This window comes from Callorhinus ursinus, unplaced genomic scaffold (assembly GCF_003265705.2).
Source record: "Callorhinus ursinus isolate GAN/ISIS: 27379988/994484 unplaced genomic scaffold, GSC_fseal_2.0 scaffold131, whole genome shotgun sequence".
In the NCBI taxonomy this organism is placed as follows: domain Eukaryota; kingdom Metazoa; phylum Chordata; class Mammalia; order Carnivora; family Otariidae; genus Callorhinus; species Callorhinus ursinus.
Genome location: NW_027397193.1, coordinates 456140 through 476277, shown reverse-complemented (window position 1 = coordinate 476277; position 20138 = coordinate 456140). Strand labels below are relative to the sequence as shown.

The 20138-nt window shown below is 59.3% G+C and overlaps 1 protein-coding gene across 1 annotated transcript in view; it reads right to left on the bottom strand.

Moving 5' to 3' along the window:
* NOTCH3 (notch receptor 3) overlaps positions 1–18993 on the bottom strand; it is a 32866-nt gene extending 13873 nt beyond the window's left edge. Inside the window, exons 1-24 of the mRNA XM_025864819.2 lie at positions 18847–18993; positions 16223–16301; positions 12878–13020; positions 12460–12798; positions 12245–12367; positions 11926–12159; positions 11147–11302; positions 10871–11056; positions 10080–10193; positions 9555–9668; positions 8766–8999; positions 8536–8646; positions 7851–8043; positions 7623–7774; positions 7284–7397; positions 6669–6824; positions 5331–5556; positions 4700–4901; positions 4408–4561; positions 3797–3981; positions 3090–3222; positions 2744–3001; positions 2543–2661; positions 1602–2167 (exon numbers count right to left, since the gene is read on the bottom strand). Coding sequence (XP_025720604.2) covers positions 1602–2167; positions 2543–2661; positions 2744–3001; positions 3090–3222; positions 3797–3981; positions 4408–4561; positions 4700–4901; positions 5331–5556; positions 6669–6824; positions 7284–7397; positions 7623–7774; positions 7851–8043; positions 8536–8646; positions 8766–8999; positions 9555–9668; positions 10080–10193; positions 10871–11056; positions 11147–11302; positions 11926–12159; positions 12245–12367; positions 12460–12798; positions 12878–13020; positions 16223–16301; positions 18847–18961 — 4406 coding nt within the window. The 5' untranslated portion in view covers positions 18962–18993. The remainder of the gene's footprint in view (positions 1–1601; positions 2168–2542; positions 2662–2743; positions 3002–3089; positions 3223–3796; positions 3982–4407; positions 4562–4699; positions 4902–5330; positions 5557–6668; positions 6825–7283; positions 7398–7622; positions 7775–7850; positions 8044–8535; positions 8647–8765; positions 9000–9554; positions 9669–10079; positions 10194–10870; positions 11057–11146; positions 11303–11925; positions 12160–12244; positions 12368–12459; positions 12799–12877; positions 13021–16222; positions 16302–18846) is intronic.
* Between the last annotated feature and the right edge of the window lie 1145 nt (positions 18994–20138).

Here is a 20138-nt window from a genome sequence, read left to right as displayed (position 1 = left end):
GGACAGACGGTGAAAGCACAGAGAGCTAGAAGGCATCCGACAGGTGTCAGGGCTTCTGCAAATCCAGTCGTTCCTTCAGGAACTAGTCATAAATAAATATTGACAGATGCCCGCTGTGTGTTGGATGCTGCTATAGGCCTCCAGGATATGGCTCAGACACAAATCCTTGCCCAGGAAGAGGAGGCATTCCAGTGGGCAGAGACAGACATTAAAAGAGATGAATGAGCAGCAGAATACACAGCATTTCAATTACACATCAGTCAAAGCTAAATATAAACACACACATACACACACGGTGCTACATGGAATTAAATGCTAAGGAGAAACATAAAGCAAGGGAAGTACTGGGGGAGGCCAGGGAGGAGCTCACTGAGAAGGGGCTGCTGTTTGAGCAAAGGCTTGAAGGAGGTGAGGGAGGAGCCATGTAGCTTCCTGAGGGAAGAGGGTTCCAGGCAGAGGGAACAGCAGTGCAGTGCAAAGACCCTGAGGTGCGTCCAAGCCTAGGGTATCTGAGAAATGGCAGAGGCCAGGGTGTTTGGAGCAGGGTGGGTGAGGAGGAAAGTGGGGGTAATAAAGACAGGGAGATAAAAAATGAGGGAAGCGTTCTAGGCAGACAGAGGGACAAAAGAGGCAGAGCACAGGGATGGACTGATGGAATGCATGGGACGGAAAGACAGCACTCATGAATAGACAGAGACAGGGGCAGGAGATGGGCAGGGAGGGACCGGTAGGGGCATGCACAGATGAATGGGCATATAGGGAGGCAAAAAGGGTGAGTAGATGGACAGAAGGACAGACAGAAGAGGTACATGGATGCACATGGATGAAGAGGCACAGATGAACAGACAAATGAGGCACATGGACAAACTGGCATACAGTCAGACGGATGGACAGATGAGGTCCAAGAATGGACCAGAAGAGTGTAGGCAGGGGCGCCTGGGAGGCTCAGTGGGTTAAGTGTCTGCCTTCAGCTCAGGTCATGATCCTCAGGTCCTGGGATCGAGCCCCAAGTCGGGCTCCCTGCTCAGCGGGAAGCCTGCTGCTCCCTCTGCCCCTTCCCCCCATGTTGCGCTCTCGCTCTCTCTCTCTCTCTCTCTCAAACGAATGGATAAAATCTAAAAAAAAAAAAAGAAGAAGAAGAAGTAGACAAACATTTGGGTGTAGTGAGGGACGAAAGGAATTCACAGATGGACAGAACAAAGCCCAAAGATGGACAAACAGGACATAGGGAGAGACAGATGGAGCGCACAAGCAGAAAGAAAGACAGACGGATGGACACACTGATGGACAAACAGGTCATGTCTTGTGTGGACGGAGGGACAGACAGCAGTGGCACATGGGCGGGCAGATGAGCCGCACAGACAAACAGCACTCAGACAAACAGCACTCAGACAGGCAGACAGGGTACACGAAGAAGCCGAGGGGGCCAGTGAGTGGACATCCAACAGACAGTCGAAGGGTGGACTGACAGGCCAGTGAAAGGGCGGATAGGGCGGGGCCCACGAATGGGCAGGTGTGGCACACGGACGGAGAAGACGCAGACCGAGGCGAGCGGTCAGACGGACCGGTCAAAGGGATGACAGACAGACGGAGGGGCTCACTTGCAGGCTCGCTCGCGGCCGCCCGCGCGGCAATCGAAGTTGTCGTAGAGGCAGGCTGGCGAGCTGCAGGCGGGGTCACAGCGACTGTTGTTGAAGAGGCGCCAGCACTGCAGCGCCGCGCACTGCCGCCAGGGGTCGCCCACGCTCAGCGAGCAGTCGCCGCCGTCCCAGCCGCAACCCGGGCTGTTGCACTCGCGGTCACAGCGCTTGTCCCCGCTCTTGGCCTCGCAGGCTGCGCTCGGGCACAGAGGCTCCTCCGGGGCCTCGGGCGCCGCCGCGGGCGCCTCGCAGCGCGCTCCGGCCCAGCCCGGCGCGCACGTGCAGCGGAAGAAGGGGGCGAGCGGCGCGGGGCGGCAGGAGCCACCGTGGAGGCACGGGGAGGCCACGCAGCTGGCGTTGGCGGCCACCGGCGGCGACCCCCGCGCGCCCCGGCAGGCGGGCCCCGACAGTCCGGGGGGACAGGCGCAGCGCGGCCCACGGACCGTGTGCTGGCACGGGACGCCCGCCGGACACTGCAGCTCCCGGCAGGAGCGCGCCACCCTCTCGCAACGCGGGCCCCAGAACGGCTGGAGATGGGAGATGGGATCCGGTTGGAGAAAGAGAGGGGAGGGAGGGATTTGCAAGGGAGAAGAGAGAGAGGGGAGGATAGGGGGTCAAGGCTTGAGAAGGTTGAGCCTCCAATCTCCCCAGGTCCCGCCCAACCTCTCCCTTGCCCACTGGAGGCCCCACCTTGCAGAAAAGCCCCGCCTTCCCCAGGAGGCCAGGTCTCCAAACCCCAGTGCCTCCTCCCCCGCCCCACAAAGACACACACACTCTCTCTCTCCAGGTATTTTCAGTATTTCTCAGGAACCCCCTTCCCTTCCACCTCTTCTCCCCTAAAGCCACACCCTCTAGCGAGGCCACACCCGCACTCCTCCCCCAGAGACACCGATGTGACCTACCGGAATGCAGTGACAGGTAAATGTCAGCACACCCCCAGGGCCTGGGCTGGGACGGCACTGGCCTCCGTGCTGGCATGGCTGGGACTCGCAGGGAGACAGGACAGTCTGACAGCGGGGACCTAGACAAGCAGGAGCTAGCGGATCAGCCACAGTGTAGGCACACAGGCAGGATCCCAGGGCAGCCGCCTCTCCCATGCTTACCTGTGAAGCCTGCTCGGCAAATGCAGTGGAAGCCCCCACCTGGGTCCTGCAGACAATCCCGAGTGTGTGCATCATGGCAGGCACCCGGGTGACACTCATTGATGTCCGCCTCACAGCGCAAGCCAGTGTATCCGGGGGGGCAGGTGCAGCGGAAGCCACCCACCAGGTCCACGCAGGTACCATTGTGCAGGCACCGGGGGCCCTGGTCCAGGGGTGGGCCTGGGCCACAGTCGTCCTCATTAATCTCACAGAGCACGCCTTGGGGAGGGGAGGATGGGGGGGAGTAGTCAGGAGGGGATGGAGACCCAGTCTCCCATCCTGTCCCCCAACCCTGGCCCTGGCATACCCAGTGTTCCTGGGGGACAGGAGCAGAGATAGCGGGCCACTAGGTCAATGCAGAAGCCACCGTGCTGGCAGGGCTGGGAGGCACACTCGTCTACATCATCCTCACAGTTGTCCCCCATGTAGCCAGCTGGACACTGCAGTGATGTGAGACAGGGACCTCTAAGCCCAGAGGGACACAGATACTCCCCATGAAGACACAGAGATCACAGGACCAAAGGACATACAGTCTCATCCGACACACAGAGGAATGCCCTGTTTGCAGAAACACACACACACACACAGTACAAGGAAACACACCCACTCACAGAGGACACCCAGACACAGAGAGTTAGAGACACAGCCAGTGCAAAGGGACACACACATACAAATGCACAGGAGAGACATCCAGATGCCCAGATGTACCCAAGACACATACAACCAGAGATGCACTCGGACACCAGCACGTGCATTCATACCCAAAAGATGGGGCGCACAGAGGGATAGATACATCCAGGAAACAACCAAAGACAGAGGCACACCCAGACACACAGAAAGTCCTCAGATCAACCAAGAAATACACCCACAAGGTTATACCCAGAGACACAAAAGCAAAAACCCAGACATGCCTAGGGAGACACACCCACACCAGGTCACAGACACACGGAAATGTGTGTGCAGACACACCCAGCATGACCAGCTCCCCTCTCCCCGACTCTGGGTGCCCCTTACCTCGCACACATAACCCCCCACGTAGCCTCTGCAGGTGCCCCCATGTTGGCAGGGCTGGGCCAAGCAGGGGTCCACCTCCTGCTCACAGTGGCTGCCCGTGCGGCCTTCTGGGCACACGCAGTAGTGGGAATTGTCCTTGTCCACACACCGCCCACCTGTCTGACACAGCTCTTCCAGCCGTACCCCTGCGCAGAGGAGAGCCGGGTCAGGCACGGATTTGCCCCTCCCTGCCTGCATCTCTCACAGCATCACGGAACATCCCTGCGGCCATCAGTCACCAGGGCCTCACGCACACCCCATCGGGTTGTCACACAAGCCCCCGCCCAAACTGGCACGGGCTCAGTCACTGACACACAAACACATATCCACACCTTTGCTGCGCGCACTAGCTCAGTCACACACAGCATCACCGACATCATCCCAGCTACCTCGTGGTGACCGTGACACCATCCTGGCCCTGACCAGCTGTGCCACGTTACACATCCACCAACACTCAGCCACACACCCCATCCCGCCTGTATGCTCTGCCATAGCCTTACTGTATTCACGTTAGCAAGATGTGCACACACCCGCTCCGGAGCCCCACACCCCGCCTCTGTGCTCCCCCTCACCGATCTGGGCTGCGGCCTCCCTGCAGGGCACACTCCGGATGTCACAGAGGCGGCCGCTCCACCCCGGGGGACAAAGGCAGTAGAAGGTGGCCCCGGTCGGGGCACAGCGACCCCCGTTCTGACAGGGCGCGCGGCTGCACCAGTCTACCAGCGTCTGGAGGCGAAGGTGTCAGCATCAGCACTCGAGGACCCCCGAGGAGCCGCACGGCAGCTTCTCCAGGGTCTCGGGCAGGCCCCTACCCCAGAACAGCCCTCCAAATTCTTCCCCCAGGCCCCCGGTGACCCCGCCCACCTGGCACTGCGCGCCAGTGAAGCCCTCCGGGCAGGTGCAGCGGAAGCCAGGGTGGGCAGCAGTGCAGACGCCCCCATGCAGACAGGGCCGAGAGAGGCAGGGGTCGGCCTCGTGCTGGCAGTGTGCGCCCGTGTAGCCGGGGCGGCACTGGCAGCTGAACGAGCTCACGCCGTCCACGCAGGTCCCGCCATGGAAGCAGGAGCTGGAGGGGAAGGGAGGGACGGGTCAGGCTCCGCCCCCATGCAGGCCCCGCCTTCCTGGCCCTTCCTCTCCCCCCCCCCCCCCCCGCCCCCGTGGAGAGGGCACTCTTCTCTGACCCCTACCCCCCTACCAGAAGCCAAAGCCCCAGCAGAGGTCCCGCCCCTTCCTCTCCCTTAGCCCCAACTTACCAAGTACTTCAGACCTAAGGTGGGAGCCACGTGGAGGCCTGACCTGACTCCCTTAGGAACCAGTGTCCCTAAGGTGACCTCCAAACAGATGCCCTGACCCTTCCCGGACACTGCTCCATCATGAATCAGAGCTGTGAGGTGGGTGCCATGCCGAGAACCCCCTTCCTGCCCCCACCCCTTCTCATGTTCCACACCCCATCCGGCGCCAGGGTCCCTGAGCTCCCGGTAGAGGCCCCACACACCTGGGGCTGCAGTCCGGTAGGTCCTGCTCACAGTGGAAACCTCCATAACCAGGTGGGCAGGTGCAGGTAAAGGAGGCCACGTGGTCGGTGCACGTGCCCGGGCCACAGGGGCTGCTCAGACACTCGTCCACATCTCGGGCACAGTGGGGACCAGCGAAGCCAGGGAGGCAGGAGCACGAAAAGGAGTCCACGCCATCCTGACAGGAGCCACCATTCAGGCAGGGGTCTAAGGTCCAAAGGGAGAAGGCCTGGTCATACCCCTCGCCCCCCATCAGCCCAGCCTGACCCAGCCATGCCTCTCATAGCGGGGAATCAGGAGGAAACCAGGCTTAACTGGGAGGGGCACATTTGGTCAGGGGATCAAATTCTGTCCCCTCTGTGGCCTCATCTCCTCCCTTATCTGGAAACCTCACCTATGTGCAAGGAGGAGGGGGATAGGGGAGCCAAGCACATGCTGTTAGTTGTGTCTGTTTAATTGCTGGGCACAGCACAGAGGGCCTCCTCCAGACCTATGCCCGCCAGTATAGTGGCCACTGGCCATGTGTGGCTATTAAGCCCTTGACATGTGGCTGGCCCCAATTGGGAGGTGCTTTAAGTGTAAAATAAACCCTAGATTTCTGATTTTGAAGATTTAGTATGAAAAAAATGAGTGTAACATATCTCAATAATTTTATAGTGAGTACATGTCAAAATCACATTTTTATATAGTAGTTTAAACAAAAAATATATTATTAAATTTAATATCTTTTTCTTTTTTTTTTTTTTACTTTTTCAATGTGGCTACTAGAAAAATTTTAAGTATATATGTGGCTTGTGTTACCGGTCTATTAGTGCTCCGGGAGGACTCACTGGGGGCCTATTATGTCATACTTGACACATAATGTTAACTTGCTTGTTGCCAGAGGCAGTCTACGGGCTTCAGACAGACCTGTGCTCCAATCCCACCTCATCCCTCTTGCTTCATGACCTTGGGCAAGTCACCTAACCTCTTTGGGGCCTTGGTTTTCAAAAATAAAATGGGAAGGGGCGCCTGGGTGGCTCAGTTGGTTGAGCGACTGCCTTCGGCTCAGGTCATGATCCTGGAGTCCCGGCATTGAGTCCCGCATCGGGCTCCCTGCTCAGCGGGGAGTCTGCTTCCCCCTCTGACCCTCCCCCCTCTCATGCTCTCTCTCTCTATCTCATTCTCTCTCAAATACATAAATAAAATCTTAAAAAAAAAAGAATAAAATGGGAAAAGTAAGAGAAGAATGAAGATGAAAGCTCAGTGCTGGGCACACAGTACGGGCTTGAGGAACATGTTCTCTAGAGCAGCACCCCCGGGGGCTCCCCTGAACTCACTGGGATCACAGTCATCAATGTCCTGATCACAGGAAGGGCCACTATATCCCCTATGGCAGGTACAGCTGAAACTCCCCTCCAGGTTGGTGCAGGTACCGCGGGAGCCACAGGGTGAGGGGCCAGCACATTCATCCACATCCTGCTGGCATCGTGGGCCTGGGGATAGGGAGCAAGGTAACATCTAGGGTTAGGGGGTGCAGGGTAGGGCCTGAGAGTACCTGGCATTCAGGAAGAACCTGAAGGCTGAGGTGGGTGAATACGAGATATGTGGTCATTTGCCTCTGGGTGTTTTGCACCTGCGGTTCCCAAACTGCCTTCCCCTTATTTCAGTGGGTAGTGAATGCATTCTGATTGCGGTCTGCCCCTCCAGGAAGCTGTCCCCAAACCCTCCGCCTGAGTCCTAGCTTCCCCACCGCCATATCCCTTCATCTTCTCCAGAACTGACCACACAGGCTGCAGGTGTCCGTGTCCAGCTCGGTCCCTTCCTAAAAAGAAGCCCCCTCAAAAGACAGAGCCAAGGGTACATTTCCCTCTGGGTCCCCAGCACCACCCAGTATGCAGTGGGGTGCAGAGGAGGTGCAGGAGAGGAGGAGGAGGAAGGAGCAACTGGTGTACCTTGCCAGCCAGGGGGGCAGGAGCAGACAGGCAGCTGGTCCGGGGCAGACTCGCAGTGGCCCCCGTGCTCACAGGGGTTCGGGGCACAGGGGGATGGCAGCTCACACTGATGGCCTGTGGTGGGCAGGCAGAATGAGACAGTCTTTGGCAGATTCTTTGTCCCCATCTCCCTCCAGGGTCCCCACCTTGATACCCACCTCCAAAGCTCCTGGGGCGGGGGGTGGGGGGGAGGAAAAAGAAAAAAAAGGCAAATGTAGAGAAGGGAGAGTGGAGCAGAGAGGAAATGAGCAGGAAGAAGTGGGGAGGGAGAGCCTGGGGTAGGAACATGGGGACACACACCCTGGACACCAGGGGGACAGGTACAGTGGAAGCCCATTCCATCACTGGTGCAGGTACCGCCAGACCGGCAGGGCTGGGATTCACAGGCATCTCGAGCAAGGCTCTGGCTGCATCGGGGACCACTCCAGCCAGGCTCACACACACAGTGGAACCTGGAGGGGAAGGCAGTCAGGGAACGCCCATGGGCGGGGAGGCAGCAGGGGTTCAGGGGCTGGGGAGAAGCCTCACCCTCCAGGCGCATCGTGGCAGACACCATGACTGCAAGGTTCTTGGGCACAGGGATGGCTCGGGGGGAGGCAGAGTGGGGGCAGGGAGCCAGAAGGGCAGAGGCAGCGGAAGCCATTTTCCCCATCCATACAGGAGCCTCCATCACCGCACGGACTGGACGCACACTCGTTGATCTCCATGTTGCAAAGGGGCCCTGGAGAGCACGAAGACAACTTCATCCCAGGACAAGGGCGATGGTGCCAACGGGGAAAGGCAACCTTGCCGAATTTAGCACGACCTCACCCTTGAGCAAGAACAACCTCATCTTCATAACACATCAGCTCTTGTACAAATTAAGACAGCCACCTCCTCAATCCAGAGCTGCCTTGCCCCAAATCATACTCGTCCCCAAACTTACATGAAGTCACTTTCATTTTCCCCAAGGATTACTTTGGCCCCCTGCAGAAACACCCCCATCCCTGAGACTGGACACCCTCATGTGTGTTCCAAGATAACCTTGAGCTGATATGGGGACAAGCTCAGGCCAACGGGAGAGAGCACAACCGCAGGGCTAAGTGTGGACAATCTCACTGGACAAGCGAACGCAAAGAGAGGGGCAAACTCAGCCAAAAATAGGGTGATTTCACCCTCACCCTCTCCCTCTCACCCAATAAAGACCCTCTCCCCATGGCAGCCACTTGCCCACCTGTGAAGCCAGGCTGGCAGACACAGTCATAGCGGTTGATGCCATCCCGGCAGATTCCAAAGGTGCAGGGGTTGCTGGCACAGTCATCAACGTTCACCTCGCAGTTCACTCCTGGGGAGGGAGAACACCGCAGGGGTTGCCACCAGTGAGGCCCAGAGGGGCACCATTCCCAAGCCCTCTGTGCCCTTCCAGATGTACTGTTTCTGCCCCAGCCCAGCCTCCAGCCCCACCTGTGGTGCCGGGAGGGCAACGGCAGAGATATTTGTCCACCAAATCTAGACATTTGCCTCCATGGCGGCAGGGCTGGCTGCGGCACTCGTCCACCTGGCTCTCACAGCGCGTGCCTGTGTATCCCGGGGCGCACGCGCACGAGAAGCTGGCAATGCCATCCACACAGCGCCCATGGTGGCACGGGTCCGGGGAGCAGTCGTCCACGTTGCGCTCACACAGCGTGCCCTCGAAGCCTGGAGGACCAGAGGGTCAGGCTCCACCCACGTGCCAAGGTCCTGCCCACAGCTGTGGCCTCAGCCCAGTCCTGGCCCAGCTCTACCTCAGGCCCCGCCCATCTAGCCAGCAGGAGGTGGGCTCAATTCAGGCCCCGCCCTCTAACTCCACCCAGCCACAAGCTCCAGGACTCACCCTGGCCAAGACACTTCCACAGATAAATCCCATTCCCAACCGTAACCCCGCCTCCAATCCTTATATTATCAGCCCTGTTCCGCCTCACTCTCCACTCTGGACTGGAAATGGGGACACATGGGAAGTGCCTGGAGATAGAGGGATTTGGACACGCCCCCCTCTGCCAAGATGCATCCCCTCTCTGCCAGACCCACTGGCCCCACCCCCAGTCTCCCCACTGCTTACATCCATCATTGGCTCGGTCCCCTGGCTCTGTCATTGGCTCTACTCGTGCCTTGCTGAAGCCCCGCCCCCCAATTTTCCCCAAGGCTGTTATTTGCCTTCCCCCTCCCTTGCCCCGCCTCCAGACTCTTTCTAGCCTGTCATTGGCCCTCTCTCACCCTCTGCGCAGCGGCATTCGTAGCCATCGGGCTGGTCCACGCACTTGGCTCCATTCCGGCAGGGTGTGCTTGCACACTCATCCACATCCAGCTGACACATGGCCCCACTGAAGCCTTAGGGTGGGGAGTGGGATGGGCAGAGGCCCAGACAGGGTCAGAGAAGTCACCCCCTGCCAGCCCTGCCTCGTTTGAGTGGGATGAGTGGGATGATCATTTACTTAGTTTTTTGTATGTGTGGTTTTTTTGTCTGTTTGTGTTTTAAGGAGGCTCCATGCCCAGCGTGGAGCTCAATGCAGGGCTTGAAATCACAACCCTGAGATCAAGAACTGAGCTGAGATCAAGAATCAGATGCTTAACCAACTGAGCCGCCCAGGTGCCCCAACTTAGTTTGAAATTAATTTCAATGTTTTTCATAGTATGTGGTTTCTGTTATGACAGTTATCCACTAGCATGGTCTTATAGGCTCCCCTAGAGCCTTTGCCTCTGCAGGGACCTTTTTCAGGCTCCCTGGCCCAGCGTCCTCACCCGAGGGGCAGGTGCAGCTGAAGCCGTTGACTCTGTCCTTGCAGACCCCACCATTGACACACGGACTGCTTTGACACTCATCCATGTCCACCTCACAGTAGGTGCCTGTAAAGCCTAGGGTGTGAGGGAGGAGCATTAGAGCAGTGGGGCTTAGCCTCTTCTATAAAGGGAGAGCAAATGGGAAGGTACTCCCTTTCCCACCCATGGACAGCTCCCCTGAGCCTTGCTTGGCTTTGCCCCCCACCCCCCAGCCCAATCCCAGAGTCAGTTTTTGGCCTCATGAGTGGCCTCATCCTCACCCCACTGTGGATCCAACTGGTCCAAGGCTTATGTGATTCCATATGGGCCTTGCCTTCAGACCACCCTTTTCCCTCTGTAGTCCTCACACTATACCAGGTCCTCAGCTACCAGCCCCAGGGCCCACTATAGCCTTGGGCCCAGCCTGAATCTGACCCCAGCGTTAGGGAAAGATGGTCTGCAGGCTCCACCTTGACCCACTCCAGCTCCTGGTTCTGCCCTCATATCATCTCCCGCCCCACAGTGGGTCCTAAGGCACAGACTCCACTCCCAGCCCATCTGAGGTTCTACAGACTCCATTTGACCATGGCCCCAGCCTCGCACAAAGATTCTGCTCTGGCCCAGCCTCCACCTCGTCTCAGGGTCCCGTTCCAGACACAGTTTCACCAAGAAGGGAGGAGGGGGTGTGTGGCCAGCAGGCTTCCCTTGCCTCACCCCCAGCCTCAGGCTCCGCCCCAGCCTCACCCACCGCTCCGGCCACACCCACCACGCACCTGCCATGCAGATGCAGGTGAACTGGCCTATGCGGTCGAGGCACGTGGCCTGGTTGCGGCAAGGCCCGGATAGGCACTCGTTGACGTCAGTCTCGCAGCGCGGGCCAGTGTAGCCACGGCCGCACTGGCATAGGAACGAGCCCTGTGTGTTCACGCATCGGCCCAGGTGCTCACATGGGTTGGCACCTGCAGGAGTAGGCATCGCCAGTGTGAGTGTGGGTGGCTAAGGACCTGCCTCTCCTCTCCCTCCCAACTCTCAGACCGCACCCCCCTCACCAATGGAGCACTCGTCTACATCCTGGTCACATGCCCCACCGGTGAAGCCTGGTGGACAGGTGCAGATGGCCCGGCCATTCACGGGGTTGGTGTCGCAGATAGCATCTTCGTGACAGGGGTTACTGACGCAGGCGTCATCCAGATGACACAGAAGCCCTGAAAAGGGGTAGGCAGAGTCCAAGGGCGGACCCTCCAGCTCTGCCCAAAGGTCCCACATCCCCCACATATCGTTTTGTGTTTTGTTTTTATTAACCTGCAGTGTCTTTAGTAGCTATCTTCCTGAACAATTTATGATGAAAATTTTCAAATGTACTGCAAAGTTGATTCATAGGCCCACCACCTAGATTCAACTCTTGTAGAGCTTTACCTATTTTTTTATTTTTCTGAACCATTTGTAAATGAGTTGGGAACATCCACATATTGTTTTAAAATCTGTAGACACCTTCTCTGATTATACACCCTCAAGCTTTTGCTTCTGCAGTATCCTCTGCCTGAATGCCCTGCCCTCCATAGCCAAGTCCCCCTCCCAAACACTTTCCCTGACCTTTGCCACTTGCAAAGGTCCCGTCTCCTTCTCAGTCACAGGACAGCTCTCTGTTCCCATGGCTACTGCCCTGGACTGTGGGCCAGCCTCTGCTTAGGCCCCTCCCAGGCTCACCCTGCACCCCAAATCTGGCCTCCAGCATAATCATTCTAACACTCGAGTCAGACTCCATCCCTGCCCCCACTGCAGAACCATCGAGGGCGCCCTGCTGCCTATAAGGAAAACAGCCACTCACCAGTCTTGCCCATGGGACAGGCACAGTAGAACGAGGCCACACGATCATGGCAGGTGGCCCCATGGAAGCACACAGCTGTGGCGCAGTCATCGATATTCTGACTGCAGCTCTCGCCTGTCCAGCCATTGACACACACACAGCTGTGGCCACCCAGAGTGTTGAAGCAGGTGCCCCCATTGTGGCAAGCGTTGGGCTGCAGCTGACATTCGTCCACGTCCTCCGTGCAGAATTGGCCTGTGGCACACAGACGCACCAGTCCACACCCGCTGCTTGCCCACCCAGGGCCTGCCACCTGGCCGTCGCCAGCCCTGCTGCTCACCTGTCCATTCAGGAGGGCACTGGCAGTTGTAGGTGTTGACGCCATCCACACATGTCCCCCCATTTAGACATCGGTGCCCTGGGCAGTCATCCACGTTCACTTCACAGTTCTGGCCCTCGAACCCTAGCATGGGAGGGGGACACAAAGATGGTCACTGCCAGGCTGGCCAGCTGTCCCTGCGCTCCTGCCGCCTCCCCAGGGCACAGCTCCCTCACCAGGAAGGCAGGCGCAGTCATAGGTGAGATCACCACTTTGCCTACATGTGCCCCCGTTACGGCACGGCGAGGGGGCGCAGGGCACCACGGCATTCTCACACAGTGGCCCCGTGTAGCCAGCTGGGCACTGGCAGCGGAAGGAACCAGGCGTGTTGAGGCAGGTGCCACCATGGCGGCAGGGCCCCCCCACCCGGCACTCATCCACATCGCTTCGGCAGCTGCGGCCCTGGTAGCCAGGCGGGCAGGAGCAGATGTAGCGGCCATCGGGCCCCACTGAGCAGCGGGCACCATGGGTACAGGGGCTGCTGAGGCAGGGGTCCGGCAGGGAGCAGTCGGGACCTAGAGGGACCAGGAGAGGGTGAGCTTGGGCCGCTCACACCCTTGCCTGTCTTGGGCTCCCCTCCAGATCGTCCCTTACCTCGGAAGCCACGGGGGCAGCGGCAGGAGAACCGGGCGGTGCCCGCCACCACGGAGCTCTGGCAGACGCCGCGGCCAGCACAGGGGCCCGAGTGGCAGGGGTCTTCCAGCTGGCACCGCTCGCCCACCCATCCTGGTGGGCACCTGTGGGCAGAGATAGCTTAGTACAGGGCAGTACTAGGGTGGTACCGGGCAGGTGCATCCCAGACACACATGTGACAGGCAAGAAACACACAAGCAAACAGCGCAACAAGCAGGCACACCCGTTCATTCATGCAACCAATATTCAGAGTACCTACTGTGTTTTTAGCCATAGGAATACAGTCGCAAACACATTAAAAGTCATCCCCACCCTCTTTATACTCACAGCCAAGTTGGGCAAAGAGAAGATACACTAATAATGAATTATATAACACGTCAGCATGGGGCGGTAAGGGCCATGAAGAGTTCAGTGGATTTTGAGTGATGGCCCCAGAAAAGAAATGCCCATGTCCCAGAACCTGTGATTCTGACCTTATTTGGAAAAAGAGTCTTTGCGGATGTAACTAAGTGACAGATAGCAAGATGAGATCATCCTGAATTTCCCAAATGGGCCCCTAAATCCATTGGCAGAGGGAGATTTGGGAGAAGGAGGAGAAGGCCATGTGGAAGACAGAAGCAGACCCTGGAGTGCTGCACCCACAAGGCAAAGGAGTGCGTGGAGCTGCCGGGAGGTGGAAGAGGCCAGGAAGGATGCTCCTGGAAGGCCACTGGAGACGGTGTGGCTGCCAACACCTGGATTTCAGACTTCTGGCCCCCAGAACTGTGAGAATAAATGTCTGTTGTTGTAAACCACCCAGTTCTTGGTGGTTTGTTATGGCAAATGCAAAGTCTCAGATTCCAGAAGACAACCGCTCAGGCACACACACACAGACAGACTCAGAAACATACACAGATAACACAGTGGGACAGCCAATTCGACATACTGGCCTGGCGAACATTCAGACCCAAATCCACAGCGCAGTTCACAGATGGGTAGCTCTCATGTGGACAGACAAATCCTCTACTCCTTTCCTGGAGGCACATACAACCCTTCCCGCCACCGGGAGGAGGAGGTGGACACCAATGCCGGCGCCCTCTTATTGGGAGAGAGTCCTCCGGCCTGCAGACCCTTCCCCAAACCCACCAAGGCAACCTTGAGTAGGAGGGAAATAAGGCGGTTGGCCTTGGGACTGGAAACCTCCGGAGGGACACTGGCGGGGTGGGAGGGAAGGGTCTGGACTGGCAAGAGGGTCCAAGGCCCCACCCCCGACGCTGCCCACCCCTCGCGCGGTCCCTCCCTCTGGCTCGCCCCAGTCGCTTGGGGCTAACCTCAGGCAGCTGACTCAGTCCCTAGCGTCACCCACAAAATCCCCCCACCCCGGCCCCCAGCGAAACAGGCCAGGACACGGCAGGGCAGGGGTGCCAACGGCGTTAAGAAAGGAAGGCCAGGCTCCCAGCCCCCTCCCCAAAGACCCGCAGGGCGTGGACGTCCGTCACGACTGCGTGCCGAGAGGGGGCGCGCTGCGCCGGGCGCCGGAGACTGCGGGTCCCACTGCCAGGCAGGGCGCGGCCGCACGGCCCCCTCCCGACGCCCCGGGCGGGTTCCCACGCTCTGCGCCCCGCTCCCCTGCCGACCGGTCGGGCCGGTTCCAGCCTCCGCCCGCGCCCCGCCTCACAGCCAGGGCTTCGGGGGAAACGGACAAGGGGGACAGCACACTTGGTTGGGGGTCAGCGGGAGGGGAGGGGAGGGGCTGCGGCGAGGACTGGGAGACAGAGACGACGGCTTGGGAGGCTACTCTGAGGAAGAGGCTAAGGGGGATCCGAGGAGGGGTAACATACTGGGGCGTTCCTGAAAAGACACGAGTATTTAGAACCTTGAAGGCGATTGGGGGGGCGGCCCGTGGGGAGTGGTTCCCACGGCCCAGCTCTGGGAACAGCCCGCTCCACTCCGGGGAATCCGGGCTCCGGGCAGCCGCGCGCGCTGGTGATTCACCTGTTGAGGGGCGGGGCAGCCGTGGCAGCATTCACCTGTCGGCTGTATTCCAGGTGCAGAGCTCCACTGCGCAGGCGCCCGGCCCCGCGGCTCCGCCTCCCAGGTGAGTGGCTCCAGATAAGGTCACACTTTCCCCCACCCCGCACCATCGCAGACTCCCAACCCGAGGAACCCGCTCGGCCAGGCTAAGCCCCCACCTGGTGAGCCCAAGTGGGGCTCCAAAGTGCGTGTGTAACTTCAAAGGGGCTCTCCGGGATCAAAATTCACCCCAGGCCCGCCCAGCATGGCACACATGTAGTTGAATAAACGAATACATTAATGAATCAATCAATGGCTACTATTACTAATGACGATGTTATAAAAGGAACCGAGCATTTCCCCAAAACCTTGAGACGTTCCCCTTTATGGCACATATTTCCTGTGCCCCTACCATTATTAATCATCATCATCATCATCATCATCATCCCTGTTTATGGAGCACTTACTGTACGCTGAGCACTATGCTGAGTTCATCATATGAAGTGTCTCTTAATCTTTACAATCAACCCCATAAAGGAGGAACTATGATTGCCCCATTTTCCAGTTGCAAAAACTGAGGTTCAGAGAGCTCAAAGCACCTGCTCAAGGTATCCCAGAGCCCAGAATTCAAATTCAGTTTTGTCTCCCTCTGCTCGGTTCTTTTCCCAGCTTCTGCTCAGCAACTCCAACCCTCTGCCTTTCCCCGTATCATCCAACAACTGAATTCTTGAACCCCTTCATGGGTCACAAGCCAGGGAGAAGCACCCCTATTTCACAGATGCAATGAGATCCAGAGAGAAGTGACTAACCCAAGGTCAGAGAGCAAGACAGTGACAGAGCAGGGCTGTATTACAGGTCCCCTGTACCCCCACCACTAAATGTTGAGACATGGGAGGATGCAATTGGTGTACCCATTACTGCCAAGCCATTGGTCCCTGAAGATCTGTTGATTGAATAATAACTGCCTCCCTCAGAGGCTTTACACATGACCTCAGGCAGCCAAGAACTCTGTGAAGTGGGGGTTAGTGTGCCTGTTTTCCAGACCAGGACACCAAAAGCTTAAAGGGTTTAGGTCCCAGGCAGTCAGCAACACAATGTGGGATCTGAACCCAGGCCAGACAAATTGCAGAGCCCCTGCTCTTAACCTTCCTCAGTTCTTAACCCTGCTCGATTCCAGTGGGGAAACAAGAGGTTACCCAAGCCATACACATGTAGGAAGGGGTAGAGGCATCCATGGTGGACACAGAGGCAAGGGGAGAAGACAGACAACTTCCCCACACAGGACCCACTGATGGCTCAGAGCCAGGCACTCACAGGCAGGCAGCCTCCCGGGAGGGCAGCTGGGTGCAGCGACCTCCATTCATACACGGGCTCCCGTCCAGGCAAGGGGGTGCTATGTAGGAACAAAGGAAAGCGGGGGGTCAACCAGGCACCCAGGAACCCTAGCTCAGAGTGACAGAGCCCATCCTTCCCTCCCCCAGGCAACAGCTGCAATGGGCTGGGGGTGTCTCTGTGGGTGCATGGAGCCCCCGCATCCACAGTTCCCACGGCCCCCCGCCCTGGCCCCAGCTGTTGGGGCTGCAGCTGTCCCTGCCAGCTCAAGCCCTGGGAACCACAAGGCAAGGGCGGGCAGGAGGAGGTGCTGACTTGTGCCAGATGTGGGGACTCAGGAAGCTGCCAGAATGGGGGGTGCAGAGGCAGGAAGTGAGGGTGCTGAGCATTAAAGGGAGGTCTGGGGCTGTGTGCCCAAATCCCAGGGTAATGGAGAGGGCAGGGGCAAGGAGGCCTGGGGCCATGGGTCTTTCTTGCCCTGATGTCGGGCATTTACTCCAGCTGGGCAGAGCTGCATGGTGCTCTGGTGAGAGGGGCCAAGGCCTGTACCCCATGCACAGCCAGCACTGGGTGGTGCAGGGATAGGGTGTGGGCTGAAGGGAGGAGCATCCTGCACTAGGCATGTGCTGCCCTGTCCAGCGTCCCCATCCCTGAGGGCTGTGTCCCTCTGGGGTGTGGCAGTCTAACTGTCCTGTCAGACTGGTCTGGGGTGCGGCTGGGTGTGAGCTAGTGGAGAACTGTGTGTGCCGGCAGGTGTGGGGCCTCTGTGTGTGTGTGTGTGTGTGTGTGTGTGTGTGTGTGTGTGTGTCACAGATAGAGATGGAAAGAGAGAGATGGAGGGAGATAGAGAAGAAAAATGGAGACCCAAAGAAGGAAACCAGAAGCAGGCTGACACAGAGAGGCTGAGATATACAGAGACAGAGAGGGAGAGACAGAAGTTGAGCTGGACATGAGAAGAGGACAACATGGCATGTGTCCCCTTCCTCAGGGGACAGGCAGAGACAGCACACTACCACCCAGACAGGGGCCTGTGGGGGTTTGTGAACTCACACTAGGAGCCACGTGATGCAGACTGTGGGCCTCGCCAAACTGTGGGCCATGTGAGTGACATGTGTGTGTGCTTGAAGTACACGGGCGTCTCTGTGCATGCTGGATCTGTGGTGGGTGCCCGTGCATGTGAACCATTTATCTGGTATACAGCTGTGTGTCTCTGCGGGACCAGTGTATTCTCAGGTGTGTCTGTGGATGGGTTGGATGTGCCTGTCTGCGTGTATAAACTGGGTGCAGGCATGCCTTGGATCTGTGTCTGTATGTGTCTGAATGTGTGCAGGCAGCGTGTACAAGGCCTTGGGCTGGTGATCCCTTAAATGTATGAACATGTGTAATTGTATGTACAAGTATGTTAGTGTGTGAGCTGCGTATCCATTCTGCGGGTGTAGTGCGTGTGCGTGTGTGTGTGCACGTCCCCATCTGCATGTGTCACCCAGGGCTGTGTGTGCCTGAGAGTGTGATAGGCCATGTGTGTGTTCGCCGGCCCCGCGGGGGCGGCAGCTCCTGCCCGATCCTGCCCGGTCGGTCGGGCACCGGGCTGGGCGGTGCAGGCCCTTCCTTCCCAGCGCCGAGCCCCACAGCGGCTCCCCGGGACCCCGGGCCAGGGCCGCTCGGCCCGCGCCCCTCTTCCGCCGGCCAGGCCTCCCTTGGGGGTGTGCGCCCCCGCAGCCCCCGCCCAGGCCCCGCCGCCCGTCCCGCTTTGTCTGGCAAAGAAAGCGCGAGGCCGGCCCGGGGGGGAGGGGGTGTCTAGACGGCGCGGCCATTGTCCCGAGCGGGGGAAGGGAGAACGGGCAGGGGGAGGGGCGGGGGGCCCCGGCCGGCTGGGGAGGGGCTCGGGCTGCGGAGACGGGGCGCTAGAGCTGGAAAGGAGCACGTGGGCTCGCGCCCCCCGCCCTCCCTTTCCCTCCCCTCGCGGGGGCGGGGTCCCGTGGCCGCCCGGTCCCGGCGGCCAAGGGAGGGAGCGGGGCCGCGGGCGGGGAAAGGGGCGCGGGCGCCGCTGTGGCTCCAGCTCCTAGTCCGGCTCCGGGTCTTGCGGCGCTCCGGCCTGAGAAGTTTTTCCCCGAGTTCGGAGCTCCGAGAACTTCGCGCCCCCTCCCCGTCCCCCGCCCGGCCAAGCCAGCCCTGGGTGTGTAGGGGGGCTTTTGTGCGAGGGGTTCCCAGCCTGGGGCTATTGGGCTCCAATCGTGACCTTCCCAGGACTCCAGACCGACGTGCATTGGGAGCGAGCCCCAGACTCTTGGTCCCCCCGATCTTGCGTCCCTGATCCCCGCACCTCAAGCTCCCACTCCCTCATTCCTGGGTCCCTTCATCCCCAACTCTGATCGCTCCTGAGCCCCTATTCTGCAGACCTCTGGGGCCCTGCCCCCTCCCCCCATTGAGCCCCTGACCCCCGGGGACTGGCACGTAGCCCCCGGGCTCCTGCTCCCTTCCCCAGCTCTGGTCCTTAGCTCCTAGGCCAGCCCCCCAGCCCCAGACTCGGGTGTCCTTAAACTCCGCTCTTACCCTCCCCCAACCCACCCACCCCCAGTCCCTCCCGCTAGGTCCCAGCCCCTCACCTGCAGCCCCGGGCCCCGCTAGCAGTAGCAACACGGGCAGCGCCCGCACGGGCGGCAGTGGTGGCGGCGGCGACATCGGGCGGCGGCAGCGGCGGCCCCGGGTCCCCGGCCCCATGGCGGCCGGCCGCGACCCTCCCTCCTCCCTCCTCCCTCCTTCCCTGGGCTCCGGGCGCGTCCCGGGCCAGCCTCCGCGCCGCCAACTTCGCCAAAGTGAGGCTGCCGGGCCGCCCCGCCCCCAGCCCTGGGCGGCTCGCCCCGCCCCGGGGCCGGCCCTGCGCTCCCCCGCACCCCCCCACACCCCACCTCCCGGCCTCCCGGGGTCTCTGCCCACCCTCCACCCACACAGCCTGGGACCCGCAGACCTAGGAAATTGAGGCCGGCCATGCGGTGAAGCGTGGGCTGAACCCTCAGTGACAGACACACCGGCTTCGTGAACACCCCAGCTCCCAGCACACACTCAGAGCAGGGGACACAGAGCCAGGGCACAAATACAGACGTCAGATACCCTGAAACTGAGGCCAAGCACGTCCTGAGGAGCTCATGCACACACAGCTACCATGCACAGATGCAGACTACGCAGAGAGCTTCATGGGGACTTCAAATATAAAACACAAACCCAAAGCTCAGGCCCGGCGAGGCCTTGAGCCCAGCACAGCATTTGCAGTCTCAGACCTCAGACACACATTAGGAAGGAGACTCAGGCATATGGGTAAACACACACACACCTTCTTACTCTCAGCTCTCCTAGAAAGCTCCTTACTACCCTGTGTGAACTCCAAAGGTCCATCCCAGCCCCCAGCCCCACCCATAGCCTACACAGCTTTGCAGCTCAGCCTTGCTCAATTTGATCAACTGCCTTTTCCAAAACCAGACATGCTGCAAAGCCGAGGAGCAGCCCACTCTGTCCCTGTGATGATAATGGCGACCCCCCAAAGGCCCCAAGCCCAGGCCTGAGGAGCCCTCAGTCTGGGGAAGAAAAAGCTGGACACAGACCCCCGTCCCCCAACCCCAGCACTATGGGTTCAGAGCTGGGCCAGAGGGAGGGACAGAGTCTGGGAAGGGTATATAGAGGGGTCGGTGAGGGCTTTGCCTGAGGGTAATTACTTATTTGTTCATTCATTTATTCAACAAGTAGGTATGAAGCTCCAGCTCTATGTCTGACTTTGTTCCAGGGGCTGAGGGTATACCTTCCTCCCCCAGAGAGGGCTTCCCAGAGGAGGGTCCAGTGGAGCTCAGCCAGGAAGGATGAATTAGAGGGAAAACATCCCAGCAGAGACAAGGCCTGCACCCAC